At 55.2% G+C, this 20,273-nt stretch overlaps 1 protein-coding gene across 2 annotated transcripts in view; it reads left to right on the top strand.

Annotated features, from left to right (window-relative positions):
- The window catches only part of SZT2 (SZT2 subunit of KICSTOR complex), a 52,485-nt gene that overhangs the window by 12,352 nt on the left and 19,860 nt on the right, over window positions 1-20,273 (top strand). For both annotated transcript variants that reach the window (XR_009344981.1, XM_059135114.1), the window contains exons 2-36: window positions 33-158; window positions 464-637; window positions 926-1,096; window positions 4,880-5,011; window positions 5,746-5,887; window positions 6,270-6,376; window positions 9,331-9,541; window positions 9,770-9,940; window positions 10,329-10,563; window positions 10,820-10,949; window positions 11,636-11,778; window positions 11,998-12,150; window positions 12,291-12,405; window positions 12,621-12,838; window positions 12,935-13,150; window positions 13,541-13,619; window positions 13,843-13,931; window positions 14,191-14,359; window positions 14,553-14,667; window positions 14,778-14,891; window positions 15,079-15,249; window positions 15,424-15,518; window positions 15,756-15,876; window positions 15,965-16,129; window positions 16,219-16,423; window positions 16,721-16,836; window positions 16,969-17,215; window positions 18,070-18,211; window positions 18,368-18,460; window positions 18,603-18,681; window positions 18,788-19,081; window positions 19,244-19,385; window positions 19,572-19,679; window positions 19,767-19,830; window positions 20,045-20,230. Coding sequence is in view for 1 of the 2 variants with exons in the window: in XM_059135114.1 (XP_058991097.1) it covers window positions 33-158; window positions 464-637; window positions 926-1,096; window positions 4,880-5,011; window positions 5,746-5,887; window positions 6,270-6,376; window positions 9,331-9,541; window positions 9,770-9,940; window positions 10,329-10,563; window positions 10,820-10,949; window positions 11,636-11,778; window positions 11,998-12,150; window positions 12,291-12,405; window positions 12,621-12,838; window positions 12,935-13,150; window positions 13,541-13,619; window positions 13,843-13,931; window positions 14,191-14,359; window positions 14,553-14,667; window positions 14,778-14,891; window positions 15,079-15,249; window positions 15,424-15,518; window positions 15,756-15,876; window positions 15,965-16,129; window positions 16,219-16,423; window positions 16,721-16,836; window positions 16,969-17,215; window positions 18,070-18,211; window positions 18,368-18,460; window positions 18,603-18,681; window positions 18,788-19,081; window positions 19,244-19,385; window positions 19,572-19,679; window positions 19,767-19,830; window positions 20,045-20,230 (5,238 nt within the window). In the remaining variant the exon portion in view is untranslated. The remainder of the gene's footprint in view (window positions 1-32; window positions 159-463; window positions 638-925; window positions 1,097-4,879; window positions 5,012-5,745; window positions 5,888-6,269; window positions 6,377-9,330; window positions 9,542-9,769; window positions 9,941-10,328; window positions 10,564-10,819; window positions 10,950-11,635; window positions 11,779-11,997; window positions 12,151-12,290; window positions 12,406-12,620; window positions 12,839-12,934; window positions 13,151-13,540; window positions 13,620-13,842; window positions 13,932-14,190; window positions 14,360-14,552; window positions 14,668-14,777; window positions 14,892-15,078; window positions 15,250-15,423; window positions 15,519-15,755; window positions 15,877-15,964; window positions 16,130-16,218; window positions 16,424-16,720; window positions 16,837-16,968; window positions 17,216-18,069; window positions 18,212-18,367; window positions 18,461-18,602; window positions 18,682-18,787; window positions 19,082-19,243; window positions 19,386-19,571; window positions 19,680-19,766; window positions 19,831-20,044; window positions 20,231-20,273) is intronic.

Consider the following 20,273-nt stretch of genomic DNA (forward strand, 5'->3'; position numbering starts at 1 on the left):
TTACAGATTTTTAAATGTCTCTTTGTCTCCAGGTAGAAGAAGCTGGGCAGGTGTTCCTGTTGATGAAAAAGGATTATCGAATCTCCCGAAATGTCCGCCTGGCTTGGTTCCTCAATCACCTGCATCAGACGGTGCAGGCCACACCCCAGGAGATGCTGGTGAGGCCCAGAAACATAGAGGCTGTGAGGGGCTGGCCCCAAAGGATCTGCTCTTTTAAGAGGGTCCTAGAAATGGGAGGGGAGATTAACTCTGAGCGGTCCCATTCTAGGATGGGCAAGGGACTTTGCCCACAGGATGATTCCACAGGGGAAATGTTGAATTTTCCAGACAAGGAAAATATATGCTTGGGTTGCGGGAGGTGGAGCTAATGGTTTGCCATTTTTGGATATAGAAGTTCAGGTCCAGGAAATAAAGGGGTGACTCTTCCCGGACCCTTTCCTTTTCTCTCTGTCCTGATTGTCAGCTCCAGTCTGAGCAGGAGTTGGAAGTCCTCAGTGTCCTGCCCCCTGGGTGGCAGCCAGATGAACCAGTGCTTCCAAGGCCATTCCTCCTTGTACCTTCCACCCGGGTCACCTTCCTCGCTTGGCAGTATCGATTTGTCGTTGAGCTCGACCTTAGCCCATCTACTGGCATTGTGGTAAGGGGTTGGGGGGAGAACAGTAGGGGGAAAGGAGGGAGTAGGGGGTGAGAGAGAGAGAGAGGGAGAGGCCTGAGAGAAGTGAGAAGGGATGCCAGCTTACCATTGGAGGAAGGAAACGGGCTTTTAAATGGTGAGCATTGACAGATCCCCTTCCATCTGTGGCATCGTATTTGGGTGTGTGATCAACCTTCAGGAAAGAATGCCCGTGGAAGTTGCTCGTTTCTGCCCTCTGCTCAGGGCTGCTTATGGTCACACCTGAGAGATCTTTCTCTGCATTGCCCTCAGGATGATTCCACAGGAGAGATCTTGTTTGATGAAGTTTTCCATGCCCTCTCCCGCTGCCTAGGCGGGCTGCTTCGACCCTTCCGCGTACCCGGATCTTGCATCGACTTCCAGCCTGAGATCTATATAACCATCCAGGCCTACTCCTCGATCATTGGCCTGCAGGCCCACCAGGTACCGCATCTCTTCCCCAATTTTGTGCCCTCAGACCTCACTTCTGGGAGTCTGCTGACCAAGTCCTTGTCCTATCTCTGTGGTCTTGCGCCCAGAGTCCCCAGCTCCGCCAACTTCTTGAACCCCTTTACTAGTCATCTCTGAGTCTCTGTCTTCGTGAGAAGAATCTGCTCCTCTGCTCCACAGGAGCCTTCTCATGAGCTTTAGGTCAGGTGGCCTTGATGAGACACATGCCTCCCTCGCTCCTTCTGTAAGTCTGTAGTTCTGGCCCCTGGATGTCTGTTTTTTGCCTTTACCACCACCCACCTGGTTTGAATGGAAGGTTTCCTTGTACCCTAACACCTGGCACTATCTGTGGGAGACGATCTTTAGAATAATTTTATGATTTTGAAATATAACCAATAACCCAGAAACATCACTTCTCCCAAGGACGGAGGAGGGTCATTTTCTGTGAGGACCCTGTGAACTGCTGCATGTTCTGACCACACAGATAATGACAGGGCTTATCCACCACCCAAGCAGGCCAGCACAAGACACTCCTTTTGGACAATGGCCAAGTCTGTTACTGGAATTTTCTCTTTGGGGCTTAGATAAGCAGTGGCCCAATTTCCCCTCATCTGCTCTTAACCACCTTCAACTCATGGGTAGGGGCTTCCCCTGAAATTCCCTGATGGCCATGTTGTCACCTTCGCTGTCCAGCTGGCACCTGAGGGTCCAAAATCTACAGGGCAGTTGGCCCATGTCTGGATCCCAGCTGTGGTTTAAGGTGCTCTCCTAGCACAGCTGTTAGGACTGTTGGTTGTAGGCTGCGTCGACAGGCAGAGGCGGGGCTTCACGGGCAATGATAGCCAGGACAGGGAAGGCACAGGTGTTAGGTAATCGCTCAATGCTCGATTCATTTTGGCAGGTGCTTACTGAAGCCCAAACTTTACATGACCTGGGCTATGTCCTGGAGTCACAGATGAATCAGATACTGTCCCTGTCCTGATGGGAGGAGTTGAAAGTTGGGGGAGGAGGGGAGATGGATATTGAAGGAGGTAACTCCAATTGAATGTGATAAGGACACTGATAAGTAATGACTCAGGTGTGGTGGGGGCACCAAGAAGGAGCACCCAGCCAAGCTTGGGGCTGCAACAGAAAGATTTTTGCACAAAGAGGCATTTGAACTGAGTCTTAAAGGAAGGATTGAGGTGAGCCCTTCAAAGAAGGGGAAATGGGCTTTCTAGACAGAGGGGCCCAAGAGCAAAGCCACAGAGCTATGAAATGGTGCTTCCAATCTCAGGTGTCCCTTGATGCAGTAATTTTGTAATTCTGCTAGACACAGTAACATTGCGTGTGGGAGTTGGAGTGGTAGGAAAGGGGAGACGAGAGAGATAAGTGGAGGGACACCTAGCTGGCTCAGTCAGTGGAGTGTGCAACTCTTGATCTCAGGGTTCTCAGCTCAAGCTCTATGTTGGCTATAGAGATTACTTAAAAATAAAATCTTTAAAATAAAAGAGGGGTGCCTGGGTGGCTCAGTGGGTTAAAGCCTCTGCCTTTGGCCCAGGTCATGATCCCAGGGTCCTGGGATTGAGCCCCGTATCATGAGCGGCTTTGAACGTCATAGCTAAGAACTTGTCCTTTGTTCCATAGAAGAGTATAGCGTGGTGAACCAGATTCACACACCCATGTATTTGCTTGCTGGCTGCAGGCCCTTATGCAATATTTGTCCTTTCTACACATCTGTGTCTTTTATAACAGGACCGATATCATATGGTGACTGAGTTCATATATATCAAGCACTCAGAACAGTGCCTGCCGCATAGAAAACATGCAAAAATATTAGCTATTAAAACTATTCCCTGTTCTTAAAACTATTAAAAATGGAAGGTTTTTAAGTGAACGGTAGCGGGCTCAGATTTGTCCATGGGCAATATGGATTGGACGGCAGATTCTCTACTGGAGAGTGGGCAGAAGGTGACTGCAGCCCCAGAGAAGAGGCAGGCCCTGAACCAGGGCAGCAGCTGTGGAGAAGGAGGAGGCTTACTCAGGTTACCATTCCCCCCCAACGCCCCCCCCCCCGCGCCCCGCCCCAGGGTCAGCCACAGGCTAGCTTCCTTCCCCCACCCCATCTTTAAAGCTCCCCCCCCCAAAAAAAAAAAAAAATCACAAGAATAATGGATGTCCCTTGAAGGAAATTTGAAAAATACATAAAATGCAAAGAGAAACAGAACTCTTCCCTAAGACGCCACTCAGAACTAAGTACTGTGATGGAATTTCCTTCTTGGCTTTGAGTTCTTGTTTATCCTCCCTCACTACCTACCACCCTTCCAGTCCGAAGAGAGGAGAAACATCAGGCCATTCGCACATGCTTTTGTAATGTATAATCTGGGCCTTTTTCCTTGGCAGTACGTATTCTTTGAGAATATGAATTTTAATTGTTGCCCAGCTTGATATTTTATCACATTTTATCATTCTGCATCTAGCCAAACCCTGTTGTTGGACTCGTGGGTTGACCCACTTTTCATTCCTATAAACAGTGCCGCTATGAACATCTCTCCCACCTTAGAGCCCCAGTTCCTCCTATTCCCCTGATTCTGCTTTTCTTCTCATAGTCAGGCCTTCAGTGGATATACAGAACCCCCTTCTCCCCTCTTCTGGCTGTGACCACCCCAGCCCTGAGTAGGGAGTGAAGAGGTAGTTGTTGCCCAGGAGGGCGGGGGCAGGGGGGTAATGCGCATGTGAGAAGGTGGTGGGAGCCTGACAAAGAGGAGAGTTCTCAGGGGCCTCCAGGCCTATATGAAATTTCTAGGGTGGGGGCACTTACTTATGTTGGAAGGAGGAGGAAGGGAACCCTAGGGAGAAAGAATGAAGGTATTAGACAAAAGGTCCAAGATTAGTTGGAGAGATTAGCTTGAGGGAAAAAGCGGGGGAGGAGTCTTTTCTTGCCTTGGAAGAACAATAAAAACAGGTAGGTGTAAACATTGGGAAGACATTGTAAGTATGTCCAATTCTCTGGAAAGTAGTACACCCTTGGGGTTAAAGTAAGCCCAGAGTTCCCATTGGCTGGTTTCCTTTCACCGTGGAGAGAGGGGTGAGAGTTACCTGCTGAGGATAAAGGGGAGGAGGGAGCACTCACTGGGAAGATGATTTTGAGACTAAAAGAGAAAAGGTCCAGAGCTGCCTCTGTGTGCCATGCTTAGAAATCAATAAGAATTTTTAAAAAGTAGGGGTGCCTGGGAGGCTCGGTAAGTTAAGCATCTGCCTTTGGCTCAGGTTATGATCCCAGGGTCCTGGGATGGAGCCCCACATCGGGCTCCCTGCTCTGCGGGAAGCCTGCTTCTCCCTCTCCTACTCCCTCTGCTTGTGTTCCCTCTCTTGCGCTCTCTCTCTCTTCTCTCTGTCAAATAAATAAATAAAATCTTTAAAAAAAAAAAAAAAAGGAATAAAATACGTATGAGTCAGAATGAGAAAGGCTTATTAGCCAGGCTGAGGTGGGGCAGTCTGGTGACCTGAGATGGCAAATCTTAGGGCACCCCCATGCGGGAGTTTGGGGAAACCCAGTGTGCAGGACTGAAAGCAAAGGAAGATTGTGAACCCAGATTAAGGTCACGAATGGCCCCAATTCCCTCATGAAGTAGATGATCTGATAAGAGAGGAACTGGCTATGGATTTAGTCAACTTGAGATCCTGGGTGAAAAGTCAGGATTGCCTACTGGGAGCTATAGAGAATAAACAGGCCAGAGAGGAGCTTTCCTGTGTCTCCCTGACCCTCATATCTTGTCTTTCCCTTGTGCTTCTCAGGTGCTGGTGCAGGGCTGCCTTTTGGACCCTTCCCAGCGGGAGGCGTTCCTGCAGCAGGTGTACGAGCAGCTCTGTCTCTTTGAGGACAAGGTGGCCACCATGCTGCAGCTGCAGTATGACCCCCAGAGTCAGGTATGCACAAGAGAAGGCCGCTGGAGGCCCCCCTAGAAAGAGGAGCTCTGAAGGGACAGAAGGGAGCGGGGAGGGACAGACCCTAATACAGAGGGAAGAGGGGGCAGGAAAAGGGGCTTAGGAGGCAGAGGGAACCAAGGAGAGGATTGCTGGCAAGTGTACACCACAGGTTCCCTGCTGGAGGAGGGCTCAAATACACTGCCCAACACACAGACTTTGCTGGGGGTAAATGTGAAAGCCGTTTGCCGGTATGTTTTCAGTCCTAGATCTCCTCCCCCACTGGATCTGACAAGTTGATCGTGGGGGACTCTGTTCCCTAGGACTTTGTACAGTTAAGAATAAAGCTGCTTGGACTCACTTGAACACACTTGCTCATTCCTTTGGATATCCTAGAAGTAGCCAAAGAAATTGAGTCCTACCTTTGTGAAGACTTAATTTGATTGATGTAGAGAATATTTCATCAGAGTGATAGGAAACTCTGGGTCAAGAGCCTCCTTGACAAAAGGCGAGGAACCCTGCCGGTGCTGGACTCCCTGTCCATCTGCGGGCCAGCATGTGTGCACACCCCAGGGGAGCAAGCACAGTCAGGCCTCGGCTGCAGAGCAGGGGGTTGGGGTCTCAGCAGGATTGGGCCTGTCTGTCCTGGCCAGTGCTGGGCTATAAATTCTGGCTTGGCTGTGGGTGGGATAGTAATGCCATCTGTCCAATTCTGTCTCTTCTGTAATTTGGGCCAGGCAGAGGACCAGTCCCCAGACTCAGGGGAGGCCCCGGGCCGGAAGGTGGGAGTCTCCATGGTGACAGCTGACCTTGGGCTGGTCAGTATGATTCGTCAGGGCATCTTGGCACTGCAGTTGCTCCCCTCAAACTCTAGTGCAGGTCAGTAGAAGGAATGCTGGTGGGGCTGGGGAAATAGGGTATAAGAAGGGGACATTGAGGCTCCCTGCGTCCCTGGGAAGAGGATGTGTCCTTGTTTCAGGAAGGGCAGTGTGCATCGGTGCATCTCTGGAGTACTCAGCTCTGACAGCCATCAGGGACCCTAGTGGGATTGAGTTGTGCTCCAAAGCCATCACCTAGGACACTGGGATCCAGCATTCAGGAGGGAGAAGCAGGATGGAAGGGAAGAAGGAAGGGTGTTTGTAGATCATAAAATGCATCGGCTGGTGGGCACCGAAGTCCTCAGGGCCCCATCATTTGGATGCCCCCCTGCGACTTCAGTCTGGTCAGCATCCCCAGGTCTGTCCACTATTTCCTATTCCAGGTATCATCGTGATTACAGATGGGGTGACAAGTGTCCCTGATGTTGCTGTCTGTGAGACGTTGCTGAACCAGCTTCGCAGTGGCACCGTGGCTTGTTCCTTTGTGCAGGTGAGGACTTTTCTAGAAAAGAGAAGAGGGAAGTGTGGTATGTCACCAAGTTGTACTTGGCTGGTTACTTTCTTACAGCTGATGATTTCCCACATAAAGCCAATAATGTAGTTGCCTGTGTGTTAGTGGGGAGAATAGGTGTCATGTCTAGAATAGGGTAGGTGGCAGTGGTGGGAGAGGATGTGAGGAGACAGCATGTTACGGGATAAAGAGTGCTGGATTTGAAATCTGACAGTCACACCCAGCCTCATCTCCCCTGTTAGATTGATTAGTTATCACTGTTTTGATTGTAAGGATCAGAAAACCCGACGCAAACTAGCTTGAGGAAAGGAAAGAATAGGAATATTCAGCAAACCACAGCCAATTTGGATTGATGGGCCAGAGGGTAGAAAGCAAAACGCTCTGGGAAACAAGGCTGCTGGGTAGGCATCGGCTGGAACATGAAAAGCTGGTTCTGCTGTGTTAAGATGCTTTGGGATAATTCTGTGGGTGCTGCAGATAAGCACAAGGAAAGTCACTAGTTGGGCTTGTGTTTTATAAAAGTCATTCTTGCTGCTGCATGAAGGCAGGAGTGGAGGCAGGGGGTTTGTGTTCAAGGTGAGAGAGGAACAGGGCTTAGATTAGGGGAATAAAGGGTAAGAAACAAGCAGATAGAATTGCGAAAATGAGGAGGTCGTCAACATGACTTAAATTAGCAAGGTGTGAGGGGTGAGTAAGAAAGAGAGGTCAAGGATGTCTCCAGATTTGTCCATCGGTGGTGACTGGGTAGCTGGCGGGGCATGCAGCAAGAGAAGCAGCTGGCGTGGGTGAGGACAAGATGATGAAACCAGGCTTGTGGATGTCGAGTTTGAGGCTCCTGTGGGTCTACAGGATAGCAGCTGAAGGCATCACCTTTGGAGTTTGGCGTGCTCGGCCTGAATCCTGGCTCTAAGTACCAGCTGTGTGACATTGGGCACCTCACTTGATTCTTGGTCGGATTCATTTGTAAGTGGAAATTGTAGCAGTGCCTCCCTCTTCGAGTGAGACAATGCATGTAAAGGGCCCAGCAGAGTGCATAATTATGTCATAGATGGCTCCTGTTCAGAGCGGCTAGCATTGGATATGCAGATCTGGTACTCAGGAGACAGCACTGGTTGAGAGAGGATTTGTCAGCCTGCAGGTGGTAATTGAGCAGAGAAGAGGGCCCCTGAAGAACCTTGGGGAATACCAGTGTTGAGAGGTCTTTCCTAGGAAGGGGACCTAGCAAAGAATGAAGGGAAGGAATCAGACCAGAACCCGGAGATTCTCATGTCAGGGAAGTTGGAGTTTGGGGAAGAAAGGAGCAGTCTGCAGTGTGAGATGCAGGGGAGGGCGGGTGAAAGGAGGAATGAAAAGCCCCCTTTTGATTTGGTGGTGAAGAGGTCACTGGTCCTTTTCAGGTTATTTTGGTGATGAGGTGACAAGGGAAGTGATTGCAGGGGGTGGGAGATGAGCAGACAGAGGAGTGGGGGCAGGAGAGAATGGAACCTGGAGGAAAGGGCAGGGCGGAAGAGGCCGGGGCTTGGTTCTGTTTGTTTTCTAAGCTAGACCTCAGCTTGTTTCTAAGAACCCATGAGGAAGCTGAGTTTGAAAATGAAGGAAAGAAAAGGAAGCCTGAGGGAGTAAAGTCTCTCTATTGACAAGAGGATGCTGGCTCAAAGAAGTAGATCAAGGGACTCTTTGGGAGTGGAGAGGAGTCATTCTCCCTCTGAAACTAGAAGGATAGAAGTGACAATGGGAATAAATTTGGCCAAGGGCCTTCCGTCCCTCTCTGAAGGAAAAGGTAGGGGTGAGTACTGTGAGGAGGGCTGGCGAGCATCGGGGAGAACTGTGTTGAGGACAGCCCTGAAGGACTTGCCGGACTCGGTGTAAACGTGTTCCCAGGTGGCACCAACCTAGACAAACATACAGCTTTCTCCATTTGGGATCCCATGGAGAGGTTGTGCTCCTCACTGGGGTTTGGAGGTCAAAGCAGAGTCAAGAGGGCCAGGGATAGACTTGGAGGTTAAGGGCTGGCAGCCTTAATTAGGTCAAAGAGCAGCAGGAGAAGGAGGATGGAAGGAATCCAAAGGGGTATAGTTGCATGTAATCGGTCAGATGTGGCAATTGAAATTGCAAAAATGAAATGGTTCCAAGAGAAGCCAAGGGACAGCGCGTAGGCAGTGGGCAGGCAAGTGGAATAGAGAGAGTTCCTGGAGATGAGGGTTCAGGAATGGAGAAGTCAAGGAATTGAGTGAAACATCTCGAGGTGGTCTTTCCCCATCTTCTGTCAAGGGCCACCTAGTAAATATTTTAAGCTTTGCTGGCCATATGGTTGTCACAATTACTCAGCTTTGCTCTTGTAGTGTCCCAGCAGTCATAGATAAGATGAATGGGCATGGCTGTGTTCCAGCCAAACTTTATTTAATAAACAGGTGATGTGCTAGATTTGGCCCACAGGACATATGTAGTTGGCCGATCTCTGATCTACAGGCTTAGTATTCACGATATGGTTCATGGACCAGCAGCGCTGGCATCATCAGGGAGCTTCTTAGAAATGGAAAATCTGAGGCACACCCCAGACCTATTGCGTTTTAACAAAACCCCCAGGTGTTTTGTATATACCCTAAGGTTTGAGAAGCACTTTTTTTAGAGATGCCTAAGTCTCTCCAATGGTAATAGGAAGCCAGTGACCCAGTTCCCAGAATCTTTAGTGAGTGGTACAGTCTAGCATTTGATGTTCTGCCGAAGGGTGTGGCTTCAGTTAAGGGCCTAGGGGAGGAAAGTTGCAGAGCAGTGGTCTGTCCCAGGAGAACACTGGCCCACTTCCTCTCTGTGGTCCTGGTCCTTGGGGCAGGGGTGACCACAGCCACCAGTTCAGTCTCTTCCACTCTTTTTGTACTTTTTTCTCCTGTGCCACTTTTGGAGCTAGGCCTCTAATTGCTCATTTTCTCTAGGTGGGAGGAGTTTACTCTTATGACTGCAGTTTTGGCCACGTGCCCAACGTGGAACTGATGAAGTTTATCGCAATGGCCACATTTGGTTCTTACCTGTCCACTTGTCCGGAAGCAGAACCAGGCAGCCCGGGTCTGACCGTCTACCACCGGGCATTTCTCCTCTACTCCTTCCTGCGCAGTGGGGAAGCCCTGAACCCTGAGTATTACTGCGGTGAGGGGCAGTCTGTGGGGGCCAGGGGTGGGGGCCGGGAAGTATAGCATGGACCCGGAGGTGATGCAGGAAGGGGTCCCCAGGGGCCCTGAGCTTGGGCCAGGGCTGACTGTTATGGCACGGTTCTCTCCCCTGGGATGTCAGCATAGCCACCCCCATTCCCCTGCCCAGCTCTCTGTCAGCTCACAGAGAGCTGCCCACCCCTCCCCAACCTTGCTGGTCTTCTAGGCTCTCAGCACCGCCTGTTTAATGAGCACCTGGTCTCGGCCAGCAGCAACCCTGCCCTCGCCCTGCGCCGGAAGAAACACACAGAGAAGGAGGTGCCTGCCGACTTGGTCAGCACGGTGTCTGTACGGCTCCGAGAGGGCTACAGTGTCCGAGAGGTCACACTGGCCAAAGGTGAGGGTCACCAGGCCCTGCCCCGTCGCGCAAATCTCAGACCTGCCAGACAAAGCAGAAGGCACCTGTGAGATGCTGCTTGTCATTGCAGATAAGTGGGTTCCGAGCCGCCTTCAGGGCCTTATGCTCTTAGCATTTAGCCTCCTGGTTCCATCTGCCAGGGGTGGGTCAGCAGCGGGTGGTGTAGCCAACTCTGTTTTCACATCACTCCTATATACTTCTGTTTGTGGCAGGTGGCAGGCCCTAGGCCTGAAATCTCTGAAAGCATGCTTGGAACCTTTTGCCAGGCTAGAATTGCAGGAGGCCGGTGGGGGTTTCGGATAGAGCTCAGTCCCAGGCTGGAGTGCTGTGCCTTCTTCCCGTAACTAGCCTCCCGCTTCCCCTGAAGGAGGGTCTCAGCTGGAGGTGAAGCTCGTGCTGTTGTGGAAACACAACATGCGCATTGAGTATGTGGCCGTGGCGCCCTGGCCCCTGGAGCCTGAGGGCCCTCGAGGAACACGGGTGGAAGTGACAATGGAAGGGGGCTATGACATTCTGCATGATGTGTCCTGTGCACTAAGGCAACCCATCCGCTCACTGTATCGTACCCACGTCATCCGACGATTCTGGAACACGCTGCAGAGGTGAGTGAGGTCACACCGCTCAGTGAGCAATGCCCCATTTGTTGTGTGGGTGGACAGAGGGATGAAACTGAGAACTGGTGAGAGCGCCCCTGAGGCCCAGGCTTGCGTCCAGAGTCCCACGAGGGATGAAACTGGGAACTGGTGAGAGCGCCCCTGAGGCCCAGGCCTGCGTCCAGAATCCCACGTCCCCCTGGGACTCCTTTCCTCTGTGCCCACTGGAGTCAGGGGTGGCTCAGGGTTGGCCCTTGCTCTGCAGCATTAACCAGACGGACCAGATGCTCGCCCACCTTCAGTCCTTCTCTTCGGTCCCGGAACACTTCACGCTTCCTGACAGCACCAAGAGCGGAGTGCCACTCTTCTATATCCCTCCCGGCTCCACCACCCCGGTGAGTGACTCCGAGGCTCATCAGCCCCACTCCACGCCCACCCTGGCTCGGACCGGCACAGCTTCTGGAGCCCAGAGCCACCTCCTTTTTCCTTCCCTCTCAAGTCTCAATTCTGTTGCCCAGAATTCCTTAGCTTTAGCCTTGAGAGCAGTTCTCCTTCCTCCTTCCAAGTTGCTGACAGAGAAGGATCTGTAGAGAGGCTGTCCTCAGCAGATCACGGGTGTCAGGGGTAAAGACTTAGAGAATGCAAAGGTGCCCAGGAGCCCCTTCACCCCGTCTCCACATGGCGTGTTCTGCCCCCTCCCCACTGGCATCTTCACCCGTGCCCACTGCCATGAGCTGTGCACTTCCAGAAGACCATAGCTTACTTTGTCCCGTGCTGACTTCACCCTTGGCCTACGCTGGCACATGGCCGGCTCACCCTGAGTTCCTGCCGTCACTCAGCTGCTTTCCCCTAGGCAGTGATGGAGATGTGGTAAGCTCTATCCTTCACCTGGATGCAGCTTCAAGGGCCACCCAGTCTGTCTCTGGGCTCCTCCTAATCTGGCCTTTGTCCTAGGCTCCCGTCCCAGGCTGGGCTCTGAGCTCCTCTCTGACCCCTGGACCCCACGGTCCTGTTTGCCAATTGGCTCTTGTGCCATGTTTCTCCACAAAGGTTCCTACAGGGCTGTCCTTTCCGTCCCCAGGTGCTCTCACTTCAGCACAGTGGGTCTGACTCCTCCCACGCCCAGTTTGCAGCCTACTGGAAGCCGGTGCTGTCCATGGATGCCAACTCCTGGCAGCGCTGGCTGCACATGCATCGGCTGGTGATCATCCTGGAGCATGACACGTGGGTACCTGCTGTGGGCTGGAGGCCCGGGGGGGTGGGAGGGGGACAGCAGACAAGCCCTCACCCCCCTCAGCCAAGGGAAGATGACGCTTCCCAGTCTTTCCCAGTTACCCACACCCACATCCTCAGACAGGACCTGGCAGAGAGCAATAGCAGTCTTTGTTTGGCCCCCACACTTGGGACCATGAGGCCTCACCTCAGCCCATCCCGCTCTTCCAGACCCATCCCCAAGCACTTGCACACCCCCGGCAGCAATGGGCGCTACAGCACTGTGCAGTGCAGGATCTCGCACTCCTCCCTGACTTCCCTGCTTCGGGACTGGAGCAGCTTCGTGCTGGTCGAGGGCTACTCCTATGTGAAGCTGCTCTCCAGGTATGCAGAGCGGTGGGCCCCCGCTCCTCCCTGTCCCCCACATCCTGCATCTCTTCCCCTAAGCCCAGACCTCACCATTCCTTCTCCTCCACCCACTGACTCCCACATAGAGCTGCTCACTGACCCCCATTTCTCCCTAGTGCCCCTGACCAGCCCCCTTCCTCCTTCTACATGGTCCGCATCATTTCCAAGGCCCCGTGCATGGTCCTTCGCCTGGGTTTTCCCATCGGCACACCGGCCCAGGCCCGACACAAGGTGAGCTGTGCCCTGACTGACTTCCAGACCCAGGAGCCCTGGAGGATGGACTGGCTATTTCTCCCCCCATCATATAGGGCCAGGGCCAGTGGAGAGAGGAGCCCCCAGACCAAGGAATGCTTGGAGTAGAGGGCTCTCTCACCTTGTCTGGGGGCCCCTTCTTCTGGACCTAGAAGGGATGGAGTTAGGGAGATCTGATCACTTTTCTCCCCCAGATTGTGTCGGGTTTGCGGGAAGAGATCCTGCGGTTGCGTTTCCCCCACCGGGTGCAAAGCAAGGAGCCAACACCCAAAGTCAAACGGAAAGGTCTGGGGGGCATTGGTGGGGGCAGCTCTCCCTCCAAGTCCCCCCCCATGCTGGGCCCGCAGCAGGCGCTGTCTGACCGGCCCTGCCTTGTGGTCCTGCATAAACCCCTAGACAAGCTACTCATCAGGTTGGTGTCGAGTCTGGGGCCCAGGTCGGGACCCATGGGAAGGCTGGGGCTCAGCTGGGTCTGAGTGGTGATCGAGGTGTTGCCTCTGTTGCCCAGGTATGAGAAGCTACCCCTGGACTACCGGGCGCCCTTCTTACTGACACTGGAGCCACCGGGGCCACTGCCATTGGTGTCGGGCCGCTCAGCCTCTTCTAGCCTAGCATCGCTGTCCCGCTACCTGTACCATCAGCGGTGGCTCTGGAGTGTCCCATCGGGCCTGGCACCTGCACTGCCACTCAGTGCCATTGCACAGCTCCTGTCCATCCTCACTGAGTATGTCATCTGGGCCAGGCCGGGCAGTTCAGGGAGGGGAGAGAGTGAGTATAGACTCTGGCTTTGGCCCTGGCAGAAAGCCTAAATCAGACCCTGGCCCTCTCTGGGCCCCGCCGCCCCCATTGTTATGCACAGTACTGAGTGCAGAGTAGCGCCTGCCACTGCCCTCTCTGCCTACCCCCTACCCACCACAGCTGGCTTACTTTGGCCTATGCAGCTCCAGCTTGCTGCACCTGAGGCCCCAGTAGTCTGAGCATGGCTGCCAGCGGACAAGTCTGCCAGGACGGCTGCTGGAAGTGGCCACATAAGTGGCATGTGGTGCAGGAGGATGGACTCAGTGTCTCTCCACCATCTCATCCCGTCCCCACCCCTACCTTTATGGGGTTTCAGAGTCCGACTCTCCGAAGGCTTCCACTTCGCTTGCAGTGGGGAAGGAATCATCAACATGGTCCTGGAGCTTCCAATTCAGGTACCTGCCATCCCTCGTGACACCTCCCCACCGGGGCTCATCATCAGAGGGACGTCTGCCTCTCAGCTGGGTTGGGACTGCTGTAAACGGCCTCATGGGGACCCTGTGGCCAGAGTTACCCAAAGCCCGAGACCAGTCACAGAACAGTGTGCCAGGGGCTAGGGTCCGAGAGCCCAAACTGGCCTGGCTGAGGTTTGCCCAAGATCTGCCATTGTGCCCACAGAATGAGCCCCAGGCTGCCGGCGAAGAGAAGCACACCTGTGTCGTCCAGTACATCCTCTTCCCCCCGCACTCTGCCTCTACCAAAGACAGGTGGGACCCGGGTCCTCTCTGGGAGCCGCCTCTCTCCACATTCCCACTTGTCGCTATGGCCCCCAAAGTGCTGTTCCTGGGCTGTTGGAGAGTTGGGGTAGGGGATGCTGTTTGCAGTTGCTTCATCAGGCGGATGCTGGTCCGGAAAGGCCCTATGGGAGTTCCATCCATCCTGTGCACCCTCTGTGAACTGACCTCCTACCACTCGCCTGTGGATTGGACTCTCCTCTCCGCCAGGCTCAGGGTTCCTCCTCCTTAGCTTCTCGACAGATGATGACAACGATGTGGAGGTGGAGGCCCTGGAAGGAGATTCCGAGCTCAACCTTGTCACCGAGGTGTGGGTGGAGCCTCAGTATGGGCGGGTGGCACCCGGCCCTGAGAGCTGGAAGCACCTCCGGGACCTGACTTACTCCGAGATCCCTCGAGCTGTGAGTGGCCTCTGAAGGACCCCCCAACCTTACTGGGGGTGGCACCGTCCCCTCCGGAGCAGCCCGTGCCCTTCCTGGGCCCTCTTCTCTGTGCTCTGCCCATCTCTGACTATGCGGTCTTCCTGCAGAGTGGCCACCCGAGTACTCTGGCCGAGGGCAGGCTGACCCCTGACCTCTGCTCTTTGTGCCCCAGCTCCACCCTCGGGATGCTGCCTGCATAGGCTCCATGCTGAGCTTTGAATACCTGATACAGCTGTGCCAGAGCAAGGAGTGGAGTCCCCTGCCCCCAGAGCCGAGGGTCTCTGCTGGTCAGTGGGGAAGGGGCCCCCAGGGTGGATCAGGAGAATTGGGTGGAGGGAACCATAGCTGGGGCTTCTGGGTCTCATCAAGGCTCTTGTCTTCCTTTCCTCCCTCCTAGCATTGGACCAGGGAGGAGATACCTGTGTCCACGAGATCCCTTTCCATTTTGACCTAATGGGTTTGTTGCCCCAGTGTCAACAGCTGCAGATGTTCTTCCTTCTGCTTTCCAGAGGTGGGTGAGCTTCCTCCTTACAGACCCTCACGGCCCACGGGTATGGGAGTGAGCGATCCGAGAGAGCAGATGAGCACTGGGGCAGGCGGTGGCTGGGAGGCCGCACGAGGGCCACCATGGCCATGGCGGAGCCAGGGTGCCGGGGAGCAGGAGGCCCTCGGTGCTGAGCGGAGTGTGTGTCGGGCAGAGCCAGAGGGCGTCCCTCTCGCCGAGGGGCCCTGTCCCGCCAACGACACGGTGCTGTGCCTGCTGCACAGCTGCCTGGGGCAGGAGCTGAGTGACCGGGAGATCCCGCTTACCGCTGCTGAGCAGGCCACCTTCTTGAGTGAGGTGCTGCGACGGGCCTGCCACAGTCCAGGTGAGCTCCCGCCTCTTTCCCAGACAGCACCCTCTGGCCCAGCCCCTTTCTCCCCATCCCTGTGCAGCAGGGCTGGGTTTTGTCTCTGGCTTTTGGCCTCCCTGTCTTGTCCCCTCAGAGCCCTGCCTCTCTGCTGGCCCTGCCCTCACCCACCCACCTCTACCCCCATCGTAGGTCCGGCGGAGCCACCGGCAGGGGGCCACAGGATCCTAAAGGATGGAGCAGTCAGCAGCACCCAGGCCACTGGAGACGCAGCTCCTCCTCCCCTGGTCAGCACCGCTTTGTCTCCTTGGGCCTGTTTTCCCACTGAGCTTCTGTTAGCATGGATCCATGCCCCAGCTGTCTATCACCAGGGATGCTAAGTGCCTCCTACTGGAGACAGGATGCCATCCCTGCCCTTTGTCCTGGATCTCACAGCTCTACCTAGGGCTGCACTCCAGGGTGGGGGAGGGGAGCCGGGCTTGGGTGGCCCTGCAGACTGCTCTGAGGTTGTTTTTCTCTTACAGGGTGGAGGTCCTGAGACGCTCAAGCCTCTCGTCTCTGCTCAGGCCCCTCAGTGGCGCTGCTATGCAAGGCTTGTGACTCCCCAGCATGTGTTTCTGACTTTCCTCCCCACTACCTTTTCAGGTACCGCCCCCTCACCTTCATCACTGGCCCCTAGACTCCCTCACCAGGCCAGCCAGCAGCTGACTTCTGTCTCTTTTTTCCTCTTCAGACGTCCAGCACCTGGCTGCCTATGGCCTGGAGGGACCCTCTCAAGAGGTGACAAAGCCAAAGTTTGGGGATTGGAGCGGGGCCGCCAGCCTGAAAGATCTGGGAGGACCTGGGGCGAGGGCTGCAAAGGCCCAGGTCCCCACACTCAGTGTCACCCCAGCCAGTGGTAAGTCTGCCAGCTCTGAGTCAGTTAAGCAGGAGCAGAAACAGGAAGAAATAGAAGGCTTGGTGATCACGTGATACCTCTTCCCACAGACACTGCCCAAAACCCAGAAGACCTCAGCCCACCGTGCCATCGGGACTTACAAGCTTATGCTGGGCGTCAGGCCCTGCAGACAGAGAGCGCAGATGCTCCCCGGACCCGGTGTCCTGTTTACGTCTATAGCTGTGCCCTGGAAGCACTGAGGGAGCAGATAGTTGGCCTGCAGCCCCCTCAGGCACCCCGAGACCTCATCTTCCGGTGAATACCCTCAGTGCTGACCTAGGTTCTGCCCCCCACTGCGGCCCCCAGCCAAGGCTTACAACCAGCACGCTCAGGCGGATAGACTGACAGTTCGATGATCAGTGGCAGGAACTCAGTCCGTGTCTTGCCGGCTCCTGGCTTCGTTAGCTTCCTTCAGCAAACCACTTGAACTTGCTGGGCCGTGAATATTTTCAGTGGAGATGTATGGGCACTCCACGGGAGCATGGGTGGTTGGGGAGTCTGAGATACCCCTCAGGAGAGTTGGCCAAGCTAGTTCCTCCCTCCCATTCCTAGGACTCCGTTCCTCGACCAGCCCTCCTCGTCCTCAGCCTGGATGGAGCCCAGGTTCAAGGAGGCAGCCAACCATTGTGCGTTGCTGCAGGAGCACGCACAGCGGTGCTACGTCCGTGGTGAGCAGGAGGCCACATGAGGGAGCGTCAGGAAGGAGATGGGGGCTTTGTGGGATTCCAGGCATGGGGGCTGGAGGGGCTGTTTCCAGAACTTGACCCTCATGGCACCTTCCCCTTCCTCCCCTTCCTCAGGGCTGTTCGGGAGTTTGCAGCAAGCACAGAGTGTCTCTTCGCAGGACTTGCTGATCGCAGTTGATGCCTGTGAGGAGCTGCTACAGGAAGTAGACATCACCCCTTTCCTGCTTGCACTGTGCGGCCACACTCGGGGTTTGCCTCAGGCACCTCCAAGCCCTGGGCCTCTCAGCCCTGGGCCCTTCAGCAGCAGCATCGAGGAGGGCCCAGAGCCTCGGGAACGAGCTGTCCTGGCTTCTGAGTCCAGGTTAGGTTGGTCCCAGAGGGACTCATCAGGGCTGCACCAGATCCCCGTAAACAGACTTCCCGAGCCAGGGGTCGGACTGTGCCAGGTCATGCCCACACATCGGGGAGGCAGTTGCTTTGTTGCTGGTTTCTTGCTCCCATATTTCCGTCTCCTCTCTGTCTCTCCTGTTCTGGCACGGAGTATGCAGCTGGTTGAGGGGTGGAGAGTTGCTGGCTGCCATCAGTGAAAGGGGAATCTTGTTCTGAGGACACTGGTGCAATAGTAGTAATCCCTGGAACCACTCCGTGAGTTCAGAGTGTGTTGCTCCCTGCTGGGTCCCCAGCTCACCTGAGGGGCCCAGCAGGTCCCCGATGAAGGGAAGGAGAAAGGCAAGCGAGCAGACAGCTATGTGTCTGGCCCCCGTGGTGTGTTAGCATCAAGAAAGGAGAAGAAGCAGAGGGAAGAGGGTCCTGATGACACCCAGGTCCAAACTCCAGCCCAGTTCCCTGTCTGGAGCTGTACAGCCTCCACCCTCCGTGCCCCCACATCCGTGCGTTTTTACCCCAGCAAACCTTGCTTCTCCACCTGTCTTCTTCCCTCGTGAAAGAGGTCACCTTCCACCCTAGTCAGAAAACTGGGAGTCCTCCTTACTCATACCTGTGTGTCACAGAAATGTCCAGCCATTAAGAAACGTGGGGGTTCGAGCCAAAAGGGGTGGGATGGTTGCTGCCTCTCCCACTGCCCTTGCCATTGTACTAAGCACCCTTGTTAGAACCAAAGACTTTATGAGCCACTCCCAGTAGGGACGCAGGCTCCTCTGGGACTTGGTGGCTCTTAACGCCTCAACTCCCCTCACCCCCACCCTGACCATTCAGCATAGAGACCGAGGACCTCAGCGAGCCTGAGTTTCAGAGCAGCCGTACCCCTGGCCACCCAGATCCCAGCCTGGAGATCTCTCTGACAGACGTCTGCCAGCTCAGAGGAGAGGCGCATGACGCCCTTCATGGCCTCATCCAGGTGGGACACTTGGTGGGGGAAGAGGAGGGTGGAGTCCCGCCTGCCCTCGGCCTTGGTGGGCTGTCCTGGGACGGCTTGTGGAGGTGTCTGCTAGGCTGGGGGCAGTGTTCTGCTGAGGGCAGGCTGACATAATAGCCTCCTTCTAACCCCAAACAGGAGAAGTTCCTGGAGATCAGCAGTCTCCACTTCCGCACGGTGCCCTCCAATCCACACTACTTCTTCTACTGCCCTCCATCCAGCCGGAGAGAGGTCAGTGGCTTCCTCCCTTCCTCCCTCAGACCCCTGAGCCATAGCCCCATATACCCACCTGGATCCTCTTGACTTAGCTCCCTGAAGCCCCAATGTGGCTCTTGTCTGGCCTTGGCTAAAGCTGTCTCTTTCTTTTGCTCAGGATGAGGGCCCTCGGGACACAGTGGACAGAAAAGTCAGTGACCTGGAGTTCTCAGAGGCTGAGCTCATAGGAGAAGAAGGTGTGTGGGCAAGTGGGGAGAGATGGTACGGCTGCTTCAAGCCGGGATTTGGGTCTCTCTGCTATCAGCCTGTCCCAGTGAGCACACAACGTGCACCCTTGTCTAGGAGACACGGCAGCCTGCTGTGTGGTCACTGAGAGCGACCCAGAGCTTGAGGTGGAATATCGTGAGAGCCGTGAGCCAGAGCTGGGGCCGGCGGGGCTCGACTCCACCTCACTGTCTGATGCCGACACCATGAACCCTGATGAAGACTCCTTCAGTATCCTGGGGGGCGACTCACCGACGGGACCGGAGAGCCTGGTGCGCGACCTGCCGCCTCTCTTCCTGCACCTCACGTGCTCAGTGCGTCTGCGTGGGCAGCACAGCTCAGTACCCGTGTGCAGCCTGCCCACCTGCCTGGGTGAGTGCGGGGTCCCTGGGGGCGGGCCACAGGTCCCAGCACAGCCCGCCTACCTGTCGGGGATGGGGGAGAGGACCTATGGATGTAACTCATTAGCACAGGGACTTGAAGTCTGTGCTTGTCCCCGGGCTTCAGCAACCCCTGATGTTCCCCCTCTCCCAGGCCAGGTGCTTTCCAGTCTGGAGGGACCCCCTGTTGGAGGCCGAGTGCCCCTGAGGGACCTCAGTGTTACCCTGGATGTCTTCGTGCTGACCTTGCCTCTGGAAGTGGAACTTCCCCCGACCTCGGACCCTCAGCACCACCGGTGTGGCCACAAGTTTGGTGGGAGGGGAGGCCTGGGCCTTGCTGGGGTGGGGGCCCATTAAAGGAATCTAGAGGCACTTGGGTACTCGGGATCCCTTAAGGATTCCCTAGGAGGGCCTAGGACTTCCTAGGAGGCCTAGGAAAAGAGTAGCTGCTGATCTTTGACCTTCGCTCCTACCCTATTCAGGTCCACGTCTGAAAGCAGTGCTTCATTCCCACGATCCCCAGGGCAGCCGTCATCTTTAAGGTCGGATGATGGCCTGGGGCCCCCACTGCCACCCCCAGAAGAAGACAGGTACTTCCCCTTCTGCCTCTCAGAGTTCCTCACGCCATGTCAGTTTTGTTCCCTGGAAGCCAGCATCTAACCCTTTCTTTCACTTAGGCACCCGGGACTGTCCAATTTGGCCACACCCCACAGACTGGCTATTGAGACCACCATGAGTGAGGTGAGGGCCTTCCCTCCCCCAAGCTAAGTGACAGCCCCTCAGCACTAACTGATACCCTTGCCAGCATATGAGGAAGGTGAGGTGCCCCTTTATTCTGGGATCAAAGTAAGGCCTCCCTAATCTGTGAGGCAGGGTGTCTTCTAGTCTGCAAGTGAGGTGATGCCCTAGGTGGCAAGGAGGTGCCCTTGGCCATTTCCCGGATTGCTCTGTGTAGATCCACTGGTTGCTGGAGGATGAGATGGTGGGAGCCCTGCGAAGAGGGGGCATCCCTCAGAGCCCTGCCCTGCACCGTGCAGCTGCCCACATCCACAGCTCTCCTGGACGCTCCACCTGCCTTCGCCAAACCCTGCCACTGAGTTTTGTGTTTGGGCCAGAACGTTCCCTCACACAATTCAAGGAGGTACGCTGCCCTCAGAATGCCCGCTGATGGTTCTGGGGCCCAT

The sequence above is a fragment of the Mustela lutreola genome, chromosome 10 (genome assembly GCF_030435805.1).
Source record: "Mustela lutreola isolate mMusLut2 chromosome 10, mMusLut2.pri, whole genome shotgun sequence".
Lineage (NCBI taxonomy): Eukaryota > Metazoa > Chordata > Mammalia > Carnivora > Mustelidae > Mustela > Mustela lutreola.